A 26,993-nucleotide genomic window follows, 5' to 3' on the forward strand; every position below is an offset into this window, starting at 1 on the left:
TTTTTTTTTTAGGTTTTTGAAAGGCAAATGGAGTTAAGTGACTTGCCCAAGGCCACACAGCTAGATAATTATTAAGTGTCTGAGACCGGATTTGAACCCAGGTACTCCTGACTCAAGGGACTGTGCTTTTTATCCACTACACCACCTAGCTGCCCCTGGTTCCTCTGTCTTTCAACCTAAGAAGTTAAAGTGTTTCCTCAGAGAAACCGTTTCTGAGCTCTTTTGGTTACCTAATGTTGATGACTAAATTTTATCCATTTCCTATTGTTCAATATCAACAATTTATTTAACTAAATAATGTTGGCATTCTTTGTAACTGAATGGAATATATTCTTTTTTAAAAATTCAATTAATTAATTTAAGAATCAGCTTGATCTTGACTCCCTTCAGCAAGCCATCTATCTGCCTGTAAATGAACAGACAATTTAGAAATTACTCTCATACCAATAACCAGTTATTTTTCTCTGAGAGATTTAATCAATTCCACATTTAGATTTAGATTTCTTTGTGCCTCATCTAGCACTTTCTCTCTCCTTTAAGAAAATATTCATGATAATTTTCAATTTTTTTTTGCAAGGCAACGGGGTTAAATGACTTGTTCAAAAAAGTGTTGAGGCCAGTTTTGAACTCAGGTCCTCCTGACTCCAGAGTCGGTGCTCTGTAGCAGATAGCTACTGCTGACCTCCTTCATTTTCAAACCTGAATCTTAGTTTAAAACATTTTTTTTATCATTCCTTTGATGCCAACTCCCCCACCCCAACCCTGCACTCCACTCCATCTTTCCCACTAAAGTCATTGAGTTTCAAAGGATTGTTGACTTAGCTTGTAGGATCTTTATCTTCTGCCTCAGATTTTGGCACATAAATTACAATTATTTTCATGTAGAATCTTTATTTATATTCCTCATGAGAATCACAACCAAGAAAATCAAAGTTTATTTTTGTATATTTGTTTTGTTTTATTCAATTTAATGTTCTTATTGTCTTTGAATACATCAATACTACCTACTCCTTTTTTCTTTGAGGAAGCCTTGTAAGATCTCCTATTCAGCTATAATTTTCTTATAACCTGGGATTATATTTGAAGGGAAACTATCAACATTGGTATAATTTGTTTCATCATTGGTCTTTAGACAAGGATTTCGCATTTGGAGTTTCAACAATGATAAGAATGTTTATTCATAGCTTATATACTGTATGATTCTCAGCATGTTCTGTTCCCTCTTTTAGACACTATCAATGTCACACCTTCACAGAAGTCCTATTCTGATGCCTCACAGTGTGGAACTTATCCTAGGCCCTCTAAGGCTATGTCAAGGAAGCACAAATTCTAAATTCTACCTGCCAAATTCCACCAATCTGGAAAGTTTTGAATATGGTGGCAAAGATAGGCTGTATCTACTTTTCAAGGGCCATCCAACCTTCCAAAGTACAGAAAGACTTCCCAACAACAGGCTGATTATCATGATGATGCTAATGGCAATCCCTGAAATAAAGAGAAATACAAAGTAGACTTTAGACCCATGGCCCTTTCCATTTGCATAGGAACTTTAATAGTAATTACATTAAAATATTTCTAAAGTACCTTGCTTCAATCTGTCCTTTAAGTTATATAATAGCTAAACCTTATATACCATTTCAAGTTTTATTGTTTTATTGCATATATTGTTTCATTTGACATGATTACCCCATTTTACAAATAAGGGAACTGAAGAAGACAATGGATAAATGATTGTCTTAAGATCACACAAGTTAGTAAATGTCTGAGACTGAATCTGAACTTATGTCTTCCTAATTCCTGATCCAGCACCTATCCATTGTACCACTTCATGGTTTCTATCATAATCTATCTTATATTGTGTTTACTTGCATACATGCCCTCTTTCCCTGGTAGATTATGAATGTGAGGGTAGTGACAATGCTGTTTTTCTTCTTTGAAACCCCTGTTTGTCTGTTTTTGGTCTTTTTGTTTTTGTGAGGCAGTGGGGTTAGGTGACTAGCCCAGTCACACAGCTATTAGTATCCAGTGTCTGAGACCATATTTGAACTCAGGTCTTCCATGGCCAGTGTTCTATCCACTGTACCATATAGCTGGTCCCTGAAACCCTATTGTTTAACAATATTATTTTGCAGCTTAGATGGCTCAAGGAATGAAATTATTATCTTGGAGTCAGGAAGAACAATCTCCAAATATGATCTTAGTTACTTACCAGCTTGAGCCAATCATTTAAAGTTTTTTTTGCCTCAGTTTCCTCAACTGTAACATGGGAGTCATAGCATCTATCTCCCAGAGTTGTTATAGGAGCAAATGAGGTATTTGTAGTGATTAGCACAGTGCTTAATAGATGCTTAATAATTACTATTTCCTTCCCAAATTAAGAGTTCAAAAAATTCTTGTTGGATTTAATTTAAATAATAAAAAATGATAAGATAATAAAATAAGAATTTATATAATCCTTTATGTTTAGGTAATGGAGGGTAAACACATGACTAGAGCACCCCCATTGGAGTTCTGGGTCTGAACTATGGTTACCTCCAGGAAGGAGTGTATGAGGTGTTCAATGAGTACTAGTACCTCTGGTGTAAGGGTTTGCTGAACTCTGCTCCTGGTTGCTTATCTACCTTTTACCCACCTCTCACCTGTAGGCCCAGAAGCTTGCATAAAGGTCGCATCTTAGCCTATGGGCTAAACCAGGTTGAAGGTAGCCAACATCTCAAATCTGTTGGTCAATTAGGAGGATGACTACTCTGAGCATATGAAGACTTCCCTCTGTGGAATAGGGTAGAGGAGGACAAATTGGAAGCAGACACTGTGGACCCTTGGAGCTTGGTCAGACTTCTTAGACACCAAGGTCATTCACTGAATTCTGGGTCATCACCAGTCATCTTGACTTTTGGTCTTGCCACTGGACTTCAATGATTCTGGAAGAGAGATCAAACCTGTTGATTTCCTACCATTCGAACATTAATTGAGACTTTATCTGGTGATGATATTGGTCCTCTTCAATAATGAAGGATGAACAGCACCTCCAGGTCAAACACTCCTGGGGTACTCACTTTCTCTCTGAGATTGGACAATGATCATCTTTTCCAAGAAGGACATTAATTGCAGAGGGAGACCAATTTCTCTGAATTACAGGTAGTTCCAATAGAGGACACAGGAGCTCCTAACCTCTTCAACCCACAAGATGGTCTCCAAAGCTAAAAATGTCCCTCTCTATTCAGTCACTTATGCTCAGGAAAGAAATACAAATTAGAAGAGGCAACTAGGGCTTTGAGATTCATTTTCAAGCTCACCTAGGACAAGAGATTGTTGACTTCTAAGCTTAAGCAAATAAGTTTGCCTTTGTGATAGAAAGGAAGAGGCCATCTCATCTCCCAGAGAGGCTCAAAAGATTCTTGTCAGGTTCTAAAAGGAAGAAAGGAGACAGATAGCCAGTCTACTGAATTGGCTATTCCAGGTTCACTGGCTAGTCCTCTCTCATAAAATCTCTCCCTTCTGCTACACCCTTAGGGGGCAGGAGGAACTAAAGAATTATCCAGTGTTTCCTGTGTCATCACAAACATTTAGTCTCTTTAGTACTGAGTCACATTTTCCCAGAGTGACCAGGATAGAGGCTCCACATTATGTGGTTGTGCTCTAGCCAGACTAAATCAAAGGTTCTGCTGTTTGCTGTTTATGGGATACAATGTACAGTCACATTTTTTTATAATTCAAATATATTATGTATACACATCTAGCCTTATTTATTATTAATGCCTTCAGGAGAGAAAAAAATGAAACAGGGAAAAACCTACTTGTGCTACCATGGAATTTAATAGTTTTTTTTTTAAATTTTCTTGTAAACTGTTGAAATAACCATTTCAAAGCCTTTCAAGAAAATGAGATAAAAAAACAAAGCAACAGAAACCATTTTTTTAAACTTCTGTTGATGAGAATCTCAATGGCTCTGATTTCAGGGTAACTAGTCATTAAAATTACATCACTTTTAAAAAATATATGCATGTATATATTTGAAATATAGCTGTATTTGTATCTTTAATACATACTTGCTCCTTCATGGATTTTGACAATTTAATAATCATGAAGAGTTTATTCCAGGTCAGAGAAGTTTCTTCTGTTCACAGATGATTTTTAAAGCCTTCAGTTGTGAATCTCTAATTACACCTTTTACAAGTTAATTCAATTTTCAAAAGGGTTAGTCTGAAATGTCTGGGAAAAAAATGTGTGAAAGGTTTTAAGCACTAGTTATGAAGTGTAGACTCGCTATCATTTCATTCCATCACACGTAAGCCACGCCTGTGGAAATGCTCCCAAGAGGCTGGTCTCTGTCTGGGGAGACTGCAGCCCGTAGTCCCTTCCCTTGACCTTTCCCCACTGCTGTCTGCCAAGGGGCGGCTGCTGCGGTCCCCGACCACCCGCAAACAAAGCTCCCCCTCTCCTCTTCCATTCTGAAAGCCACCCCGCTCGTAGAACCCTTCCAAAGTTGCGTGGTTCTAAGCGTCCTGAGCGCAGGCACTTGGTCATGAGAAGCAAGATCGCAACCTTTGCCTGGCACTTTGAGGCTCTGCCCCCCTGGAAGCATCCCCTAGAGGGGGGGCTGGGATCCCGGGTAATAGGTGAAGATGGACATGAGGGTGTGTCTTCGTTTATTGCCCTAGGGTGCTGACCAACTTGCCCGGTTTTTTGTCTTCGTCCCTGGGTCAGTCTGCGTCTTCTCCCTAGGTCCCACCACCCCAAAGTCAAGACGCTACGTGGGGGGGCTGGGGGTGGGGAGGGGATACTCGGGACCCCTGGCAGGCTCGTTATTCCCAGAGAGGATCTCCCATTTGGAAGAGGGGTTTGAAAGTCCTCCCCCCCGCCCCCCGCCCCAGCGGCCCTCCCAGCTCTCCAGAAATGCCCTCCTCCGCCCGGCCCAGTTCGCGCTCTGTCGGCGGCGGGGTCCCACCGGGTGCCAGGGGGAGGGGAGAAGAGCGAGGGGAGGGCTGGAGGGAGAGGGGAGGAGGCTGGCCGTGCGTGCCTTGCCTGCCAAAGGGAGATCTGTTCATCTGCCTGTGATCCCGGCCGCCCCGGCGCGTCCACATCCCTTCCTCGCCGGAGCTCGGTGCCGCGGCGGCAGCGGCAGCACAAGGAGAAGAGTTGGCAGCATCTCCTCCTCCTCCCCCGGCGCGCCCTTGCCTCCCACAGGATCCCAGCTCTCCAAAGTCAGCCTCCCCGACTCCGGCCGGGAGGCAGAAGAGAAGACCCGGCCGTCCTTTTCGTGGATGTTACTGCTCGGGAAAGGCAGCAAGTTGCATGTGCGTCCGGGACCGGGCAGGGAAGGAGCCAGCCGCCTTGCGAACCATGTAAGGGCAGCGCGCGGTGCCGGGCTGGCAGCGGGATGGGGATGCGGGGAGAGGAGAGAGAGGTGCCATCCCGCCCTCCTGGCCGCCGGGAGTGCTTCAGCTCCGGGCTTCACCGGCCCGGCCAGCTTTGCCCTCCTGGCTGCGTCGGACTCCGGTCTCTGTCCCCTGGAGGAGGTGCTGCCCATCCTTCCTCCCCCCCGGGCAGGGCGGGCTTGAGGCTTGGGGACACTCTCCAACTCCTTGGGAAGAAGGAGGCTTTGTGCGCCTTTGAGCTCCGGTGTCCCCGGTCGTCGGGGGCGTGAGGATGGCTCCTCATCTCCGGCTGCAGAGGAAGGGCCCTTTTCTCCCATCCTGCTGCTTCTCTCCTCCCTCGGCCGGGCTAACTCCAGAGTGACAGGAGTCAGGAGAGGAGCCAGGGTCCCCTTTCCTAGGATAGGGGGAGAGGGAGAGCCCAGCCTAAGGTACCCTCCGGAGCAGTCAAAAAGGCTCCATACGTTATGCTTGAGAAAGGAACCAGGGAGGCTGGGCTGGCCCGGATTGCTTTCCTAGTCTCCTTCCTTTGGGGAAAGTTTCGGGGAGTCAGAAAGCTGGAGAGGCGGAAGACAGAGAAGGGCATTCGGGGTCTGTCTATGATCCCCGGTGAAGAGAATGGAGAGCTTGCTTTAGTTTCTGGTTGAAAGTTGCCACACTGAATTGGGTTGGGCCAGTAGGGTTCATTGAGATTATCCACACATACACATGCTTTCATTTTCCCTGGAGGAGTCATGGCTAAGGTTAAAGGAATGACCAGATGCTCCACATTGTGTATCTGTGTGGGTGTGTGAAGGGGAGGGAGCCTAGTTTTTAGGTGTCTGCTGTACCCAGACAGTGAGCTAATACACCTCTAAGGCTACTTGGAGAAAGTCTGTGCCTACTCTTAGATTGAACCTGGAGAGTAAAAGCTTAGGAAAGCTATCTTAGAAACAACAAAAAATGTTTCAAGGCTCTGAACCAAGAAAGTAAACAACCTAGTGTGACTCATTTTGTTTTAAACCCCTATCATAAGTTTACTTCTGGTGAACTTTCTGTACTAATTTTAATGCCGGCAGATGAAATGAATTCACCAGCTTGACAAATAGATGGTATATATTTCTTTAAATAAATAGCTGTCAGTAATTATTTGGCTGAGACTGTGGGAAGACAGACCCAGGCACATTCAACTTGGGTCAAAATGAAAGTCACTTATGAAATATTGAGACTTTCTAGAATTTCAAACTGGGTCCACTGAGTTGATATGATCACTTTTCTCAATACATTTAAACTTTATTTTCTCTATTTTTGTTCTCCAGGGACTTTTATCCTTACAACAGAAGAAAAGAAGTTGATGACCAGTAAGATTCAAGATTGCCTCATTCAGGAGATTTCCCAAAGGCTAAAGGATTAAGGCTTCCTTTGAGTCTTCCTTTGACGTATCAATACTCCCTTCTTTCTCAGGAACAACTTAGTTCTGTTTCTTTGTGGGTTTTCATTGCCGGATCTAGTGTTCTTGGATGAAACCATGGCCTCTAGCCTAACGTGCACAGGTGTGATCTGGGCGCTGCTCTCCTTTCTCTGTGCTGCTGCCTCCTGTGTGGGATTCTTCATGCCCTATTGGCTTTTGGGATCGCAAATGGGGAAACCAGTGTCATTTGGCACTTTCCGGAGGTGCTCATATCCAGTGCATGATGAGAACCGTCAGACAATGGTGATGGTGGAGGAATGTGGACGCTATGCCTCCTTTCAAGGTATCCCCAGCGCAGAATGGAGGATCTGTACGGTTGTGACCGGGCTGGGATGTGGTCTTCTTCTCCTGGTGGCACTGACTGCCCTCATGGGTTGCTGTGTGTCTGAGCTCATTTCAAGAACAGTGGGCAGGGTGGCAGGAGGAATTCAGTTTCTAGGGGGTAAGTGATCATTCTTTTTTAGTATAATTTTCAGGTTGGTTCCTATTAATCTCTTTTGTGTTGTTGCTTTTCCTCTAGGGTCCTGATCTTTCTTGTTTGGACACTACTTAACAATTAGATGCGTTATATTAAATTTAAATTGAGAATGAAAGAAACTGGAATTATTTTACATTTTGCATTTAGGTTTCACATATCCTTGAAACATGATGCATCATTGACCTGTCAAGTTCACCTAGTGGGGTAATAGAATTTACATTCCTAGTCATCATTTTGCTGTGATTTTACAATGATAATTACAAAATGAAACTGTAGTGATGAAAATTTCTTCTGAAAATGAAAAGAGTTTTTGAAATCTGGGCTGTATTACCTTATTTTTTGTTGGTCACAAAATTTAGGAATAACTAAAATAAACTTGCATTTCTAAATAAATGAAGTATTTTGGGAAGTAGACTTGTGACATCATTACTTATGGGCAATTATTGATCAAGTACTTACACAATGTGATTGTCACTTTTCTGTTTTTTGTTTTTTGCAACTTAGTGAGTTGGCTGGAAGCACTGAAAGGTTAAATCTCTGGGAGTCACAACTTCAGTATTATGCATAAGAATGAGAAGAGAGTTCAAGTTTTCCAGATTCCAAGGTTAACTCTACTCCCTATGCTAATGGAAGCAGTTTAATCACACAGCCTTAACAACATTGTCAGAGCTACAAGACTGACCATTGGAAAGAAGACTTACTGTTAGTTAGAGGGTTAATTATAGCTTTAAGATTTTATTTGTTCTTGAAGACCTTTCCATAGGCAAAGGAGAGTATTCACGAAAATGGTGTTTGATTTCTCCCAGAGTAGACATTTCTCTTGATGAATACCAGAAAAAGACTACCTTTGGCAAGGTTTGGTTTGCTCCCTCTGATCATATGGTCTTAATTGTACATTATATGCTTTTCCACTTTGTTTTTCACCTCTATTCTTCTAGCTGGTTGAGTCTGTCAGATTCGGAGTCTGCTCTGGAAATACAAAAAACAAGGAAGAATGGAAAATCCTTCAAAGCTTATTTGTAACTTTGACATGAAGGAAAAGTAAATTCCTTAGTACTGATGAGAGTTACTGAGAGGATCCAGAAAAGTTTGCAAACCAAGAATGTTTATCCCTTGAGTCCTCTTCTCATTCCCAGAATAGCCAATCAGGTTATCTAGTGTGGAACTGCCCAGTTGCATAGTGAGAAAGGGTGGAGTTCTTCCTAGGTTGGAAGGAACAGAACCATGAAAAAAAAATGTATTATGAAACAAGTGAAAGTTTTTAATATAGAGTTTTCCACTCTCCTGGTTTTTGTGCTAGTTTTGGATTTTCCTCTGCTGGGCAATGAAAGGAAGGTGCATAAATGGTAAACTGTTGCCTTTTTCATCTTTTCAAGATTCAACTTAACATTTGAACAAAGAATGGACCTTTGTAAATAAAACTTGGTGTTGTTTAATAGAGTGTAGATGAAAGTATTGATTCTTAAATCATGTTTTTGAATGCTACATTTTTGAAGAATAGGAATAATTGGGAACATATTATTTTTTTCTCCACTCACAAACTTGGATTGATTTGGGCACTTTATTTGGATAGAGAATCATGACTGGGTAGTTTTTATTTTTCTTTTTTATGGTATTGCTTTCTGTTTCTCCTTCATTAGTGCAGAGATTGTTACTCTTCCTGGCAGTACAGGAAATTGCTTGCAAAAAGAAATCAGTTTTCATTGATTATCTTTAAATGTGTACAGCTATGAAAGACAGTAGTAGGTGAATCTAACCCATGAAATGCACATATATTTACTTCTTTAATTCACATAGTTCCCAAATATGACAAGATTAACATGACCTCTTATAGAAAACACCAGATAGAAATCTATGGCAAATATTTTTTTAAAAGGTTATATTTTTCTTTTGTGATTATTTTTTATTTGACTCAGATTCTGGTTAAATTGACTGACATTTAACTGAAGGAGTAATTTGCCCTAAAGAGTTGATTTTCCAGTAATAGAGCTACCACTGAAGATGCAATCTATATTTTAGTTCTTATGAGGGTTCTGCATCCAATCCTAACAATGTATGGGCGTGATTCTAATTCTATCCTCTTGAGGGCACAAGTTAGTAGACCTAGGGTTGTCATTGATAACAGTGACTTCAATCTATCTACTTAAAAAAAAAAACCCTGAAATTTGATACAAATGATAAAACTGTTCTTTATACAGTGATCATCACAATTTCTCCTAAAATAAGAGATCAAGTAAAAAGACTATTTAAAAGGTCTTCAGACTATTGTTTCTTAATTATTGAATCTTTCTATTCAGGACTATTATGAGTGATTTCATTTCATGAATATGGAAAACAGATGGGAGAATAAGGGGAGGGGGGAGGAGTAGGACCTGAATGAGAGGTTTATAAAGACTGCCCTATACTAAACTTAACATTATTAAAACCTGTAGATGAGAAGCTTTGGGGATGCAGTCTATTCAGGAAATGCAATGCTGAAAGCAGATTTTCTTATTAAACTGGCTTGCCCAGAAGGGTCGTGTTTACCTAGAGTTAGGTAAACCCAAGATTTACTTAGACAGCAGGAAGCAAGTGAATTTCACAACACAGAACCATTTCTGCTTAACAACTCTGCCTGCTGTGTAAAGACTTGGCCCAGATGGTGTAATGTCAATGAGGCAAACCTCCACTGAAGTGGGAATAAGAAAAAGGACAGAATTTGAGCGGAAAATCAGAATTGTCCTGCTTTGGAAGGTTAAAAGTTAAAATAGAATTATTGGAACTGGAGTAAATGCACTGAAATTTCCCACCTGTTAAAACAGAAACATTTCCTGGGGTTGCTGGCATGTGAGCCTTAAATACTCTTTTCCTGTCATAGAAAACTTTTTTTTAAAAAAATATAACTATGAAAGCTGAGTACAATAGACAGTATTTATCAACATTTATCAAGGGCTAGATACTGGGTAAAATGATTTACATTTATTATTCTATTTGATCTTCCAGATAACCCTGGAAGGGAAGTGATATTATTCTCCCCAATTTACAGAGGAGGGAATTGAGGCAAATGAGGTGATCAACTAGCCCAAGATAAGGCAATTAGTAAATATCTGTGACTGGATTTGAACTCAAGTATTCCCAACTCCAAGGCCATGGTTGTATCTATTGTTCCAAGTATTATGAACCTCAGAATGAGAGATTTTTTTTAAAAAAGGCAATAAGATAAATGTTTAGAAGATTTATTTTTAGTGGGAAGAACTGACATATATACAATTCAGGAAGGTTGCTGTGAGAAAGTTGTATTTAATCTCCCCCCCCTTTTGGTTTAAATGGGCATATAACTATGCGCAGTTTCAAATATTGTTGCAGACAGAAAGTGCTTCACTTGAATTTTTCATTAAGAAGAAATTTCTTGATGACACACATTGGATTGCTTCATTTGTGTGGAATAACGCCTTCATTCCTCCACTGAGTTTCCTCTTAATTCTATGCAAAAAAAAAAAGATGCCAAATGAAAAAAACAATTTTGGAGAATTAAGGACAGAGAAACTAATTAAAGCACTGCAAGGAGGCTAAAGTGACTTCTCTCCTTGAAATTTTGGCAACTAGGGAGTGATGTCTGGATCTAAATTTGGGGCCTCTCTTGAGGGCAATCATGGTACAGAGGTGAGAAGCATGGTGAATCTACCATGTGTATGTCATTGTTATGTTTCTTGTTAATACAATATTATGATTTAGCCTTTAATTCATGTCACAATAAGTCTGGATTGGTTAAGAGATAACCAGTTGAGCAGAAGATGAATTCTGGGCTAGATGATTCATTGTTTGGTTTTTGAGATTAACCCAGAGTCCAGTGAGATTATCTACTCAAATTGTAGTTAGAGGAGTCATATACATATACATATATTTATGTATGTATATAAGTCATATACATATATATTTATACATGGACACATAATATATATATATAAATGTACACATACACACATGTATACACATATTACTATACTACAATCATATACAGATAGTAGGCAATTTTCTACACAGCATGATTTGAAAGGCACTGGAAAAATCTCTGCCTACTACTGAGTTACTAGTATGCTTAATACCTCTAATTCCCAATATATAAATATATATATATATATATATATATATGTATATATACACATGTGTGTGTGTGTATTCTGTTTATCTTTTATGCCCTCTTGTTCCAAGTGCCCAGTACTTTTGTGATAAGTTGTAGATATCCATGTTGGCCTTTCCCTCCCATTCAACTCTTCCTACCACTTTAAGTCTGTTTTCTGCCCCATAATCAAAACTTAGCGGTCTAGGGTGTGTCATTAAAATTCTGTTTTTTATTCAATGAAAAGTAAATAATATGATTAATCAGTATCAGGAAATGAATTTAAACATAGTGAAGTATACTAATTAGAAGTTTGGCCTTGGACTCTGGAAGTTCTGGGTTTGAGTTCTGCCTTCAGGTAAATTGATATTCTTAACCACTTATTAGCTAGCCATGTGACTGTGGCCAAGTCATTTAACCCCTTTCAGTTTACCTCAAAGAGTTGTGGGTACCTCAAAGAGTTGCGGGAATCAGAAAGATAATTTATGTAAAATGCTTTATGAACTTTAGAGCACTATATAAATTTAATCAAATAAATGTTACTACTAATTCTTCCATTCTTCAAGCAAATTACTTAATTTCCCACATTCTAGGTACCTCTCTAAAACTAAATTACAAGGAAGTTATGATTCTCCATAGGTAGCCAGAGACTCTACGCTGAGAATTCACCACACCAATGACATTAATAAGTTCAGACCAAAAATAGACATTAAAAAATAAAACAAAAAATCTATCACATGTAATACCTTTTGAACAGTCCTAGTGAATTGTATCAGTAGCCATTTGGAAATAATTCCTTAATTTAAGCCTAGCTGAATATTTTAAAACACATCAGTTGGAACACCTGGCTTTAGATTTTGGCTCTACCACCAGTGTGACTTTGGGCAAATCACTAACATTTCCAGTCTCAATTTTCTCCTCTGTAAAAATGAATGAGTTTGGACTAGATTACTTTTATGGGATCTTCCAGATGGAAAAATCTGTGATCTGAGATGAAAGACATTTCATAAATATGTGTTCAGTTAAATTATTGTAAATTGAGGAAATTAGAGGCATTAAGCATACTAGTCATTGCAGTAGGCAGAGATTTTCTAGTGCTTTTCAAAGCACACTGTGTAGAAAAGTGCTTACTCTACCAGGAGATCCTGGTAGTATAGGTATTTGGTGGATAACCTGCAGGCCAAGTTAGCAGTAGTACAGCTATCTACTGAGATAATTTGCATTCAGAAGAGTTGACTGTTGATTGTTTGATTTCAGAGCTTAAAGAAAGGACCAAATTCAGTGAGAATGAAGGAATTCATTGTGCATTAAGCACACAAGCTCCCTTCTCATCTGGGCATTTCAATTATTATAGATCTGGCATCCTAACCTCACCATAGGATATTGGCTGAGCCAGTCCTAAGCCCACCTCTTCAAGTCTTCTTGTATCAGTTACACTTTTCTGGGGGACAAATATGTGTCAGAACTGTTTATATTGTGTCTCTTTCCATCAAACTGTGAGCTCCTTGAGGGTGGGGATTGTTTCTTTTTCCCTTTGTATATTCTCGGGGTTTATCATAGTGTCTATTTCAAGGCAAATATACTAAATTCTTGATTTCTCTTTACTTGACTATTTCTTACACACTTATTTGCTATCCACCAGTCATAAGAAGTTGTAAATGGAGAACCCAGGAATGAGATTTTAATCTAATTTCCATTTGGAAAGAATGAGCAAGAATTAAGCCTAAAGGAGATGCTGAAGCTTCCAGCCTTGAATCCTGTGGGACAGAGAGATGCCAACCCACTTTCAGCCACTTCTAGCTTGGAATAACAGAATAATTAAGGAAAAAAGGGACCCTGAGCTTTCCTTGGGCTCACCTCTAGGAAGAATTAGACTTAAACTACTTCTGAATGATGAGAATCTCTCCTGGTCTCAAAGATTTCTAGTGAAGGAAACTATATATTTTTCTTCAGTAATTGACTATCAGGTTTCATAAACCCCTAATTCCTCTGTTAGTTTATTTCACAAAGAGAAAACCTGTTTCATAGTCACAGATGTTACCTGTAATATTAGGCAGCTGTATCATAATTGCATGGAAATCATGTTGAAACTGTGGGTGGATTCATATTACCCAGGACTGGGGCAGGGAAAAATGGCTCAAGTGTAAAGTCTCACTTAAAATATATTGGAGTCACTGTCTTTGTAGAAGAAGGACAACATTTAAAGTTAACAAATTAAGGCTATTTAAAAACCTAAGGACATGTGTTTTAAGCCATGGAATCAGGAAAATGAGTTTAAGTCTGATTTCTGTCACTTCTATCCATGTGGTTAAGAGGGCAAACCACCTAACTTCTCTCTTCCTCTGTTTTCTATGATGAGAAAAATCTGTATAGACATATACTATTTAGACATATACATATGTAGACATATGCATTGCTGAGGATATCAATGACTAAAGTTATTTCCCTAAAATATGGGTCTGACCATGATACTGCTCCACTCATACTTGAGAACGATTACTTCCAGAATTAAATATACTCTCCTCTTTTTGGCATTTAAAACTCTTTACAATGCATCCCCATTCTCTCTTTCTGGACTTCGCTCCATATCCTATGATCCTGCCACGAAGACCTTCTTTCTGTTCTTTAGACACAACAGTCCATTTCCTGTTTCCATGCCTTTGCTCTGGCTGTCTCCTGTGCTTGGAATGCAATTCCTCTTTATCGCTGCTTCTTAGAATCCCCAGTTTCCTTCAAAGCTTGCTCCTCTATACAAACCTTTTCTGATCCCCACAGCTGCTACAGTGATTGTCAGATGGAGCTTTCCAAACAGTGGTTTCTACAGTAATAACATTCAATCACATTGAAGGCCAACTTGTCCCTTGCATGTAAATGATAACACATTTGCCTTATGATACCTTCAGACTGTAATAGCAAGAGGAACCAAACCAAAAGAAAAAATAATTCAAGTCCAGAAAATCTTAGACTTTTAGATTTAGTCTATGGTCTAGAAGGCAAAAGTGCAGGACTCTGAATCAGAGAGACCTAGGTGAATTCAAATGTCTAACATTTATTAGCTGTGAATAAGATCATGATGTAGATCACAAACAAGACATTTAACCATTATGTGCCTAAGCTTCCTCATCTGTAAAATGGGGATAATCAGCTCTTCTATATAGTCTTTCCTAAGTAGTTTTTGAGGCTCAAATGTGGTAATAATATATAAAAGTTCCTTTGCAAACCTTAACAACTCTATTATGCAATAAATATTGCCTTTATCTTTTATAAAAATAAAAATAATGGGCAATTATTTTTTGAATTTCATACCTCCTAGCAACAAATTTAAATGTCATAATTGTGAGAATCCCCCCCCCCCGAATTCTCCAGACTGATTTTGGTCTGACCCCAGTTTCCTATGCTTATTTCACTTTGTTTTTTCTTTTTCTTTTTGGGTTTTTTCAAGGCAATGGGGTTAAGTGATTTGCCCAAGGTCACACAGCTAGGTAATGATTAAGTGTCTGAGGCCAGATTTGAACTTAGGTATTCCTGACTCCAGGGCTGGTGCTCTATCCACTGGGCCACTGGGTCCTACTTTGTTTTTTCTGAACAAAAATGTGTAGAGAAATTTTTTTCGATTTTTAATATCTTTGCTTGTTTTGCCACCTATTAGTAGCATTTGAAAGTAGGGACTATTTCATTCTTTGTATTTGTATTTCCAGGACCCTGCATATAATAGGGACTTGATAAATGTTTGTCATTTACTTGATTAAATCATCATGATTTTAGAGCCAGCAATTCTTTCCACTGCAAGATACTACCCCTCTAGGCCATTAAAAAAAGCTATTTCCTGACACAGTGTTGATCAACCATCCCTAAGAAAATGTAAAATGATGAGTAAAAATTCTTAGATGATTCTGAGGAAAAATCCAACTCAGAGCATGTGTCTTACTGATAATGTGTCTAAAGGGTTACTCTATAACATCTCATGATACATTTTAAAAATTGCAAGCAGAACAAAGTTGTGGATATTTGATCCCTCTAGCTCCTTCCACCTGTGCCTGGCTGTCTCACTGTACAAGTTGTTTGTAATTTGACTGAGTAGCAGAGAAGTACTCTATGGTACAGTATTTTTATTAACTAGATATTGCCAATCTCTGAGGAGTACAAACTGCTTTATTCATTAACTTTACTAGTCCTCAACTCACTTCAGTTGGGCAAATGGCAGATGTTCGTATTTTTCCAGATGTTTGGATATCTGTAAAATAATTCCTCCATGTTTTCATTGGCTGTCTTCCATGCCTTCAATTGTCTCCTTCCTCTTCTCTATCTCCTGCCTTGTCTTCCTTTCAAATCCCCTATCTCATCTTCTATAGGTAGTCTTTCATGATCACCTTTGATACTTTTCCTCTGTTTATTATTCCCGATTTATTCAATTTTTTTCTTGTTTACATATAGTAGTTCACATGCTGCCTCCCCATTACACTATAAGCTATAGGAGAGCAGGGACTATTTAATTAATTTATTTATTTTGCTTTTCTTTAAATCTCCAACATTTAACATATACCCTAGGACCTGGTGTTTCTTCAATTCAGTGACATTAGACTTTTAGCTGTTGTATGAACAAGACATTCCATCTTTTGGTTCTGGGCACTTTTTTGGCCATCCCTTGCCTAGAATACTCTCCCTCCTCTACTCCAAATACTGACTTCTCTGGTTTCCTGTAAGCTCCAACCAACCTCCTATTTTAAATAGGAAACCTTCTCTCTGAACCCTCTTAATTTCAGTGACTTCCCTCTGTTAATTATCTCCTATTTCTTCTTTATAGTTTGCTTTGTATATATTTGTGTGTTGCCTCCTTCGTTGGATTTAAGTCCCTTGAAGGCAGACACTGACTTTTATCTCTTTAACTCCAGAGCTGGAACATAGTAAAAGTTTAATAATTATATTATTTATTTATTGTTTATTAAATGTTTGTTGACACACTGTTGACCGAATAACAATACTGATAGATAACATTTTTTTTATAAATCCATTAATTTCTATCAGCGCTTTAAGATTTCCAAAGTGTTTTATATGTATTATCTTATTTTATCCCCACAACAACTCTGAGGTAGATTCTATTATTAGTTCCATTTTACAGATGAAGATGCTAAGGTTGAGAGAGGCTTGTCCAGGTTTCTGCCTCTGTTAAGCATCTGAGGTAGGATTCAAATTCAAGTCTTCTTCACCCCAAGTAGAACTACTTGGCTCTGTTACCTATCACTCAAAAGTACTATAGTATCTAAGAAAGAGGTAGTGCTTCAACCATGGAGTAGTAAATAACTAACATTTACATAGAGCTTTAAAATTTGCAGAGTACTTTATAAATGCTCTCTTATTTGGACTTCACAACAACCCTGGGAAGTAGATACTTTTTTGATCCTGATTTTACAATTAAGAAAACTGAAGCAGATAAATTTAAATAATTTTTCCAGAGTTATACAACTAGTAAGTATCTGGGGTCTGATCTGAACTTAGAGCTTCCTTATTCCAGGACCAGAACTGTCTCCATTGGGCCACATAACTGGAAATATTTTTATTCAAAAAAAAGATCTATAAGCTTCTCATTTTTGTGTTGTTAATAGGATTCCACTTTCCTTACTCTAGATTTTTTTAGCTTCATAAGATGAAGTGCAAATATTTTAGACAAATATTTATTCATTATTAATAATATATTTAATGATTACAGTGGCATTTAGGTCCTATTATTTCTTTCCCCTTATGGATTTAGTCTGTTGGTCAGAAATACACATGACAGGGGAACATGAATAGGCATATGCAACATGTTGCAGAGCACCTGGGGAGAATGGGGAAGAAAAAAAATGCTGTCATTTTTTTTTCAATGGAGTAATTTAATCTTTTTTTATTGTGTGAAGAATGAATTATCCCAATGCATATATTTTTTGTTATGATAACTTATAATAATCCTTTGTTAAGACAAAAGATAATTCCGAGGAATGATTTATGAAATCACCAAGTTAAGGATTTCCTTTTCTTTTGCCTCAGGTTAGCAAAATGATATGATTAAAAACAATGGACAAATACATAAATCACAAAAAATAATAGATTCAGAAAATGAAGACTATAAAAGTCATCTAGCTTAACCTTTAATTTTGTAGGGAAGGAAAATGATGCCCAGAGAGAGGAAATGATTTGTCCAATGGTCACACAATGTAGTAAGAGGGAAACCTACAACTTAAACCCCTTTCTTCTTTTTCCAAATCCGTTGCCCTTTGAATTTCACTCCACAGTTTCCATTTTGCATTGATAGCTAATCTAGGTCAACCTAAGTAGTCTAAAGAGTGTTCATTTTTGAAATATCGTGAAGATTAGTCAGGTCTTGTCAGATCTTTGGGTAAATTTTAATTTAGAGTTTGGAAAATCTCATTTTACTTTCAGCTCATTTTATAGAATAGCAGCTTGGTGTAATGGGCATAACTATTTGTTCTCAAAATTGGGAAGACTTGGGTTCAAGTCCCAGCACTGAAATGTAATGACAGCAAATCACTCACTTTGTCAATGTGCTTGGGTGATTTGTTAAGTCTAGAAGTTTCAGATGGTGTTGCAGTGGCTGAAAGGATAGAGGGATTTTTCCTTTTTCCAGAGGGTCCCTCTCTTGCTGAAATCATAGGTCCAGTTGCTATCTTATTTTATGGGCTATATGGGTCCATGGCTTAAATTTAGTTTTCCTGAAGCAAGATTTGGTATCTTGATTCTACTTTGGATACAAGACAGGTTTGTCAAAGCAGTAAACTCATACTACACAGATTCAGATTACTTTTCTTATTTAGAAGGCTCTGATCATGTCATTCTTTTGCTCGTAAAGCATTATTGGCTTCCCATTATTACTGAGCTGGCCATTTCAAGAACTTGCTAGGTGGTAGATTGAGTGGCCTCTCTGAGGGATGGCAGAGTGGCCTGAGGGGTACATCACAAAACTTCTGCAAGAGGGCACATAATTTTAAAATGTTCCAATAATGACTACTAGAAGAGAATCTGGACTTGAGGGTGGGTTGGGGGGAATACGTTGGACAGCAGAGGAAGGAGCCCAGCAAGTTGTTGAAGAGTGACAGTAAGTAATAGAGGTCCAGGTAGCAGGTATTTTGTATTAGGAAGATCTGACATCAGGAAGCAGAGACCTCGTCAAAGAGACTGTGGCTTGTGGAAAGACCCCAAATGTTGGGGGAATTGATGAAAGTATGTCAAGGTCATAGTCTTAGAGGAATTATAAGAAAGTAGGTACCAAGATAGGGGTAGGGAATCTGAAAAAAAGAGATAGGGATCTGGAACTGGAACTGGGCTCCACAATGCAGGTTAAATCACAATGGATTCTAGTGAGTGCCACTCACTAGACCTAGGGCAAAGATGACTTGCTCTTGAGTAGCAGGACTATAGGACTGTCTTCTTTTACCTCATTTGCCTAGGGGCTAGGTTGGCCTGGCTTGGGGCTAATAATAACTAGCATTTATATAGAGTTTTAATGTTTGCAAATTCTATTTACAAATTCTATCTTTGATCTTCACAATAACTCTGAGAGGTAGATGTTTTTATTATCTTGATTTTACAATTGAGGAAACTGAGGCAGACAGAAATTAAGTGACTTGTCCAGGGTCACACAACTAGTAAGCATCTCAAGTCTGATTTGAGCTTCTAGCCTGTAAATTCCTGAAAGGCAGGAATGGGGTTTGACTCATTCTTGACTTATTCATGTCTTTTTTCCACACCTTGACTTGATGTCTAGCCTAGAACTTTATATTTTTCATGTTCTTGCTGCTTCCTGATTGATGAATAAAGATACACACACACACACACACACACACACAAACCTTTGTACATAATGGGAAATTTTACCCCTTAACTGCAGGACTGATGTTGTGATTTCTGCAATAACTACTCACCAACTAATGAATTTAGGCAAGTCACCTACTGAGCCTTTTCCTTATTTTTAAAATGGGAATGACCATAATAATAAGAATATCTTTCATGTCCAACTTGAAAAGGAGGCTTATAAGATAAAATGAATTAGTCCTATTCAAGGGACATTATGGCATAAATCCAAGGTGATATGATTAACACATATAATAATATTTCAACAGACTGAATATAAAGCCATCTTGTATATGGATCTGAATTGTCATAAAAATGGATATTTACAAATGATATAAGAATTCTGGAGTGATCCTAGAAGAATACACACACATACACACACATGCACACACACACACACACACACACACACACACACACACACACATATATATTCCAGGCAAATTTGTAGTTGTGGCTATATGAAAAACAAAGTATTTTCTTTTGTTCTGATTTTTCAAGAAACTTTCAGACAATTCATAGAAATACATTTAAATCACACTATCTCCATTTCTGCTTACACAGTGATACTTCGAGCTGCTTGAAAAAGCAGTAAATATTATTGTTACTCTGGAATATGAATATTACTGACTAGGCTGTTTTCTTATGTGAATAATTCAGCTTTCAGAATTTTTAACAATTTTGTCTTGGTGCTTTGTCTTTGAGTGTTTTGCACATGGGGGAATTTCATATAAATAGTTAAAAGAATTTTGGAATAGTGAAATGCTCTTGTCACATAAAACCAAATAATTTCCTCTTGTCTGTTTTCAAATAAAAAAATTCAGAATTCGGCATTAAAACAACAATAACAATAACAAAGCTCCAGACATGTAAGATTGATTTTGTGAATCTTCATTTCATAAACTAAGTATGACATTTTCAATCATATCTTTATTTCACTCCTATGGAAACAAATGAGTTTCATTTTTCAGACTGCTTATCATTTAAAATCACTGTCAGAAACCTGCAGTAAATTAGTTCCTGAGCTTGGGGAACTGATAGATTGTTATCACATTTTATGAAAGCTGTGGTACATCTGTATGTAGAAAGTAAAACAAATATGGAAACAGGTTCTCCCTTGATTGTTATCTATGAGTTAATGTTATGTTCAATGAGCCAGCAGTATAAAGGGCTATAAAAATTAGATTTGTTGTTGTCATCTTCTGTAATTGATAGCTTCTGTCTATTGACTTGTCAAATTATTCAAAAAGGAAGGCCTTTCAAGCTTTAAGATTCTCTGAATTTATGATTAAATTAGAATTTGGATATTTAGTGAGTGATTTTTACCTTTAGCATCCCTTGGTGGGGTCCATCAAGTGCAAGAAATGACTTTCTTATGTGTAATTAGGTATTCTTTTCCCAAAAGCTTCACAAAATCCTTAACAAAAAGTTTCTCTGATGTAATTTTTATGTTTATTTCCACCCTCCTTTCTTTATGGATAGAGTTGTTCAGTGAGTCTGCTCTAAGTATAATGGCAGTTCGTTCATCCAATTGTCTTTTTCTGATTATGTCTGAAAAGAAGGGAAAACATTCCAACAGCAGGAAACAGCTTTTCCTCACTCTTGAGCACGCAATAGCCAAAACATGGCTATTAGTCTGCCTCTATCATTTCTCCCCCTATTCATACCACTTCACATAGTATGGCATGTTGGAACCCAGATCATGCATTTGAAGTTAGAGGACTTGAGAGGAGGGTTGGTCTCATCCTGGATCTCTCACTTGTTACCAGTTTGACTTGGGGAAAATAAAGGGGTTTGATTAGGTGAGATGTAAGGATCCATCCCAGCTCCAAAGCTATATAATCTTGGTTTTGGGTGGAGGGTGGCAGAACACTGTCAAAAACAAAGCAAGACATAGGGTCACCCCTTTCTTCCCATTCAAAAGAAACCAAAGTGCTTCTTTGTGCTTCAAGAGGGAAGAAAGGGAAAAAACTCTAAACCATCATTTATTGCAATTTGACAAACTGTAGGAGATATTTTCTCCCTTTCTTTTTAGAGTCTTGCCTATTTATGAATTGCCTAAACTGAATATAGCTTTTTAAAAATATATTTTCTTAATTATAAGAACATTATATTCAGGCAGTATAGAATTTCTTGGTCTATATAGGAAGAATCTATACTAGTAACTCAAATTTACAATAAAAATAAATTATTTTAAAAAATGCTTGCTATGTACCAGAAATTCTATGAAGTCCTTTACAAATATTATCTAAGAGCATTTCCTTCACCACCACTCTGTGAGATAAATAGTGCATGTGTTGTTATACCCATTTTACAGATGTCAAAATTGAGGAATAAGTCTATGTGGCCTCTCACTGGAGTGGATATATGAACTGAAGACAGACTTGCTAACCTGGTCCTGCCAATTACTATCTGAGTGACTTTTGGCTATTCTAATAATCTTCCATAACCTCAGTTCCATCACCAGTGATAGAAAGGGGGTCAGACTAGATGGTTTACAAGGTCTCTGCAAGCTTCAAATACATGATGGATGATGATCTAAAAATCTAAGAGTTATAACAAGAGCTTAAATTCAGAGCATCTGACTCTGAGAATAGTACTCTCTCCACTGTACCAAACAACTTCCTCTGGAGAACTTGAAATGATAATGGACAAGATGTGACCTAAGATTTATGCAGGAAGCAAAGGAATATGTCATATGATATTGCTTGTAGTACTTCACTTTGCCTTTTCTTGTGAAGACTTTTTCAGTCAGAGTAAATAGTGGTGGATTTAGAATGTATTGAGTATATATATATATGTATATATGTACATATATATGTATACATACATAATGAGAATAGGGATTTATATCCAAACAAAGGATATCTTGAGGAGATAGAGGAATGTAGAAGATGTGGATTAGTACCAAATATTTGTTGTTGTTTCAAATCCCATTATCCATGAAGTAAATGTAGAAGCTATTATTAACCTTGAAAGCAAAAAATAATTTTTTGTTCACTATGTTCAATATAAGATTGACTATGGAAAAAGATGTGATTTGTGAGAGGTTTTTTTGTTTGTTTGTTTGTTTAGGTTTTTGCAAGGCAAATGGGGTTAAATGGCTTGCCCAAGACCACACAGCTAGGAAATTACTAAGTTTCTGAGACCAGATCTGAACTCAGGTACTCCTGACTCCAGGGCCGGTGCTCTATCCACTGCGCCACCCAGATGCCCCAATTTGTGAGATTTTAAGGAGAGAATATTGTATAAGAATGAGGAAGTGCAGGAAATCTGCTGAAATGGAGGGAATATTAACATGAGTGAAAACATCATAGATCATTAATGGAGTTTTGAATATCTGCTATATATTGTTTTTTAATTATAAAAAGGTTTTAATAACTTTCATGCAAGAGATTCTCTGAAAGGTTTTTTGTTGTTGTTGTTGGATTTTTGTTTGTTTGGGTTTTTTTGTGAGCTACTGATTTACTATTTAGATTGTTGGAATCAGAAGAGATCTAGAGGGTATCCAGTCCAATCCTTTCATTTTACAATAGGAGACTAAGACCCAAGAGGTTAAGCATTTTGCCGTCACTCAGAGGTTGTAAGGAATAGAGCCACATTTGAACTCTGTCCCCTCTGATACCTCATCAAGCATTGTTTTCACTTCTCGACATTGGAATACTTTTTCAATGACCAGATTTTCATCAGATCTTCCTACCTTTCACTTACAGTGATATTTGTTTGTCTCACCCTTTTGACAACTGTGTATGATGCTAGATTTAGCAAAGTCAATGTGTGGATGCAATAGAAATACAATAAATTGCACCTGATGGGAGCACCCTTCTCTGGAAATGAAATAAAAATCCAGGAAGGGGAGAATGTTTCTTTCTGACATTCACTGACACGAAAGTATGTTGACAAGCCATGAGTTAGGGAAGGCAAATTCCAGAGCCCAAGAGGCAGTGGGAAAGTGGAGATGTACATGAATATTTTAGCTTTTTCCTCTCATGCATAAAAATGGCATTCTATTTTGATCTTCAGGTTGAGGAAAGTCAGTTTGCTTATCTACAACAGTGGCTATTCTGATTACAGCCCCCCTGGTTGGCAACTTTTAAAATTCAATTTGGCTTGCTGATGCCCTTGGCACTCTGTAGGTTTCATTAAATTTCACAGCAGTTAGCTTTCATTCTCTGTGTGGCACCTTTTTATCTACATTTGATTCCAACGTAATTTTAGACAATTGGGCTTTGTCTGGAGTGCTTATTCACTAATAATCTTTTGGTCCAGTTAGAGCAGGTTTGGAAATCTGAATCCAGGGAGATTGTGGAATGGTGTAAAACATTGTTAGAGGGAATATTTTTCTTTCTCTGAACTTTACCCCATTTAAATGGTTGGCAATGTACTTATTTCACAAGTGTTGCTAGTTTATTTTGTAGCAAAATTTGATCACCACCACCTTTTTGAAAGATGGTTCAAAATTTTGATTGTATTTTAGAAGACTGTGTTTCAAGTTAGCAAAGATCTAACATATTTGAAATGGAAACTTTTATAGTTTCACATTCTAAGTAGCTATAGGACTATGGTCTATTTTCCCTTGGAAAACATAAAACATCTAACTTAGTTTCATAAAGGAAAGAACTTCATTCTTTTCCTCATTCTTTTCCTTCTTTTTTTGCTTTCCTCTGAAATCCTACTCTTAATTTTAAGCACTAATAATAATGTTCTTCTCTTCAGTTTGATAGGACCTTTTTATCTGTGAGCTCAGAATGCTTAACAAATACAGTTTGCTGTGTATCTGATTCTGACTCAGACAGATCAAATTTGAGTTTTACATACAATTGTTTGACTAAATAGATCTCATGAACTGGAAAAGTGGTCCCTTTTAGGGCTGATGCCTTTAGGTTCTGAATTTTCAACAGCAGTGGCTACTCTGCCAACCAGGAAAGAGACTTTGTTAAGTTTCTATGGATTAGACACAGTACTATATGCTCCCTGCTCTCAAGGATCCCACAGTCTAAGCAGGTGGAAGTGGAAGAGAGAGCCAATCCCAGACAGAGAGAATAGTAAGTGAAGATGCACAGAGTGTCTTTGTGAAGAACAGAAAGGAGGTCAGTGTCCTTGGATCTCAGAGTGATAATGCAAAAGTAGAGAGGTTATAAGGAACATGACCAAGTTCACACATAACAGGATTTGAATTCAGGTCTTCTGACTCCAAATTTATTGTTTTTTTCTCTTGTATTGCATTCTTACCTGAGCCCCACATTGACCATGATCAAGTACTATAGCTAGATGGGGAGTTAACATAAAGGTATTAATGTCTATGCCTGAAGATCAGTCTGCTGAGAGAAGGTAACTGTCTCTTCTAAGGAAGTCGACCTGTAATTTTAATTTCATCAGCACCATTGGACAAGCAACTAAGTTAAATGGCCCACATGTTGTATTTGATTAAACTTCTGTTTTCAGAGACTGAACCATTCTAGAGATTTGCAGATCTGTATTGAAGCAATTTTCTTGAAGCTTAAGGTTTCTTTTGAAGGGGTTTAGCAACTTACAGGTCTGATCCTCATGGGACTTCAGCAGAATAAAAACAGAGGAATACCTTTTAAGACTATATGGAATTCTTTCAAACTGTAACAAGTCTAAGTAGAAGAAAAATATATTTTAAAATTGAGAATTAAAGAATGGGTAAAAACACCAACCAGATATATGGTAGGTCCTTCCAATGGCAGACCATGATTCTAGAATAATTATTTCACTCCATTTTTTCATTAAGTAATTCCTGAAATAACCACAGGGAGAAGGAAGCTATAGTAACATGTCTTATTGAGTGTATGCTTCCAGATTACAGTCATTGACACACTGAGGTTCTTCAGAAAGTTGAAAACTTGAATAAGCTATAATTCTTATTCCCTCACCCTCAATTGCAAAATATGTAAAACAGCAAAAAAGAGGGAACCTTTCATTGAGAAGAGAGGTTTTTTGAGTAGATATTTATGTTTGTTTCCAAGATTCTATATTTGATTTCTTAAAACCAACTAGAGAAAGACAGGTGAGGGGAGATAACAACTAGATAGCAGTACATTTAAGAAAGCCTGGGGAATTTTAATAAATTACAAGAACATTAATTATAGCATATATATATATATATATGAATATAAATATAGAAATAATATAAAACTTTTCCAGCTGCAAAACCTTAAGGAACGGCAATGGGTTTGTGATTTCATTCATTTAAGGATTTTGGTGAGGAACTTCCTTTCCCAATGGAAGTCCAATATTCTCTTCAATTTATTAGTGAAGAGAGTGGTCTAGAGCACTAAAGGAGTGAATGATTTTCCCTGGTTCACATAGCCAGTTTGTGTCAGAGGTAGGATGTAAACTCAGCTCTTCTTGGGCCAAATGCGTGCTCTCTAGCCACAGGCTACCATTCCTTAAGAGGTGGAATATAGATCAGCATACCTACAGTACTAATTTGACTAGCTTGGTCAGCACTTTCTTTGAAATGGTTTCTAAATTTTTAATGAGATTCTCTATACTGGAAATTTTACATAGTAATCAAGGCAAGAAAAGTCAGTAAGTATAATATTAAGTACCTACAGAATACTAGGTATTAACCTAAGCCCTGAGGGTTCCAAAGAATAGCTAAAATAGTTCATACTCTCAAGAAGATTGAAGCCTAATAGAAGAGACATGCAAACAACTATGTTCAAACAAGATAAACTGGAGATAATCTCCTAAGGCATGGCACAAAGATTAAGGAGAACACGGAAAGGTATCTTGTAGGGGATAGGACTTCAGTTGAGACTTGAAGGAAATCAGAGAAGCCAGGAGAAAGAGATGAGGAGAGTTTATTAGGGAACCACATAGTGAAAGTGCTTGGAATCAAGATAGAAGTTTTATGTGTAAGAAAAATCAAGGGGGGGCAAAGTCACTGGATCAGAACATGTGCATGGAGGAAAAGAAATAAGACTGGAAATGTAGGTAAGGGTCATATGATGAAAGACTTTGAAAACCAAATCCGTGATTTTATATTTGATTCTGGAAGTAAAGGAAAGCATTGGAACTTATTGAATAGGACGGGGGGACATCAGTTGAGTGGAGGATGGATTTAGAGCATCATTCTCTCCCAAGTCACTATTGAGCAGATTTATAATTCCAAAAAAAAAATCTAAAAAAATTCTAAAAATCTAAAAAGGTCTAAAAAAATCCACCAAGATAAAATTCAGCAGAAAAAAATAGATATTTTCTGCTAATTATTCTGGAATGGCAAGTAGGTATTTTTTCTGGGCTAGTCTAAAATTGGGTCATACCACTTTAAGTATCACAATACTTACAGCATTCTAATCCCTAAGATTTGAAAGGGACCCTAGCAGTCATCTTGTTCAACTCATAAATGAATTGGAATCTATCTTCTCAAAATTCTTGAGAGGTAGATATTCAATCTATTTAAATGCCTCCTAAGACAGGCTATTCTATTTTTTGAACAGCTCTGATTTTTAGGATTTTTCTCCTCATATCAAACCTAAATTGGTCCCTCTGCAACCTAACTGTGCTCCTAGTTGCACCCTTTAATGTCAGACAAATTCTAATTATTCTTCTCTATGACAGCCTCGAACATGGTTAAAAATAACTTTAATGTCCTTTACTGTGTTCAAATTTCTTTTTTTCAGTGATTTTTATTTCATGATTTCTAATCCAACTTGTGATTCTGGTTATTATCTTGTTGCTTATTCTTTCCTTGAATATGGTATTCAGGACTGAACA

At 37.6% G+C, this 26,993-nt stretch overlaps 1 protein-coding gene across 3 annotated transcripts in view; it reads left to right on the top strand.

Annotated features, from left to right (window-relative positions):
- Positions 1 to 5,047: 5,047 nt before the first annotated feature.
- The window catches only part of LHFPL6 (LHFPL tetraspan subfamily member 6), a 297,453-nt gene continuing 275,507 nt past the window's right edge, over positions 5,048 to 26,993 (top strand). The window contains exons 1-2 of one of the 3 annotated variants that reach the window (XM_074217223.1): positions 5,048 to 5,345; positions 6,674 to 7,267. In XM_074217223.1, coding sequence (XP_074073324.1) covers positions 6,883 to 7,267 — 385 coding nt within the window. In that variant the 5' untranslated portion in view covers positions 5,048 to 5,345; positions 6,674 to 6,882. Of the gene's footprint in view, positions 5,346 to 5,657; positions 5,807 to 5,884; positions 6,467 to 6,673; positions 7,268 to 26,993 lie in introns of those variants that run through there. The other 2 variants (XM_074217225.1, XM_074217224.1) reach the window with 2 other exon arrangements.

The sequence above is a fragment of the Macrotis lagotis genome, chromosome 1, assembly GCF_037893015.1.
Source record: "Macrotis lagotis isolate mMagLag1 chromosome 1, bilby.v1.9.chrom.fasta, whole genome shotgun sequence".
In the NCBI taxonomy this organism is placed as follows: domain Eukaryota; kingdom Metazoa; phylum Chordata; class Mammalia; order Peramelemorphia; family Peramelidae; genus Macrotis; species Macrotis lagotis.